This window comes from Phytophthora parasitica (genome assembly GCF_000247585.1).
Source record: "Phytophthora parasitica INRA-310 unplaced genomic scaffold supercont2.42, whole genome shotgun sequence".
NCBI classification, from domain to species: Eukaryota; Oomycota; class Peronosporomycetes; order Peronosporales; family Peronosporaceae; genus Phytophthora; species Phytophthora nicotianae.
The window spans coordinates 208,220-208,873 of NW_008649028.1; the positions used below are offsets into that span (position 1 = coordinate 208,220).

General features: G+C 51.8%; 1 protein-coding gene across 1 annotated transcript in view; it reads right to left on the minus strand.

Annotated features, from left to right (window-relative positions):
- PPTG_23552 (hypothetical protein) overlaps nucleotides 1–602 on the minus strand; it is a gene marked incomplete at its 5' end in the record, with an annotated part of 9,677 nt that extends 9,075 nt beyond the window's left edge. Inside the window, one exon of the mRNA XM_008911525.1 lies at nucleotides 29–602. Coding sequence (XP_008909773.1) covers nucleotides 29–602 — 574 coding nt within the window. The remainder of the gene's footprint in view (nucleotides 1–28) is intronic.
- Nucleotides 603–654: the final 52 nt, after the last annotated feature.

Consider the following 654-nt stretch of genomic DNA (forward strand, 5'->3'; position numbering starts at 1 on the left):
GTGTTGATCCAGTAGAGAACCGCAGTACCGAAGCCACTGAAACCCACCATCCAGTAGAAAATGACGGTGTAGAGCAGCATCGACCCGAAGACGTAAGGGATTTCGACCACCGTAGAGCCGATAAAGTACCAAAATGCACTATACGTTTGTGCCTCGCGCTCGCGGTAGAATGCTGGTCGATCTTCGGATGTAATTGGCAATGCACTGTTGAAAGATACCACACCAGTGAAGTAGGAGGTGAGGAAAATCATGCCCACGCCAGCGTTGATGCCTTGGTACGACGTGTAGTCGGTGCCGAGGTAGACTAGACCAAAGACTAAGGCCACAAGTGGCATGATCGCTAGTCTCGTGAGATTCGTGGACGGTGTGCGCCAGTACAAGTCAATGAAACGTCTCGCCAAAGCCTTCATCTGCGTCAAAGAACTCGCTGCTCGCTTCTTTCCAAACACCACGGCACTTGATCCAGGCATTGGCACAGCCACACCATCTGACGATAATTGCATGACCATCTCGTGTTTGATGTCGCTCGAGTAGAAAACTTCAACGAAATCGCCAGAGTTATCATTTCCGCGGCTTACACCTGCACCGATGCACTCCAACATCCACGTAGCAGGGTTGTAGCCCTCACGAAGAGGTGTCACGCCCGGAATCGCC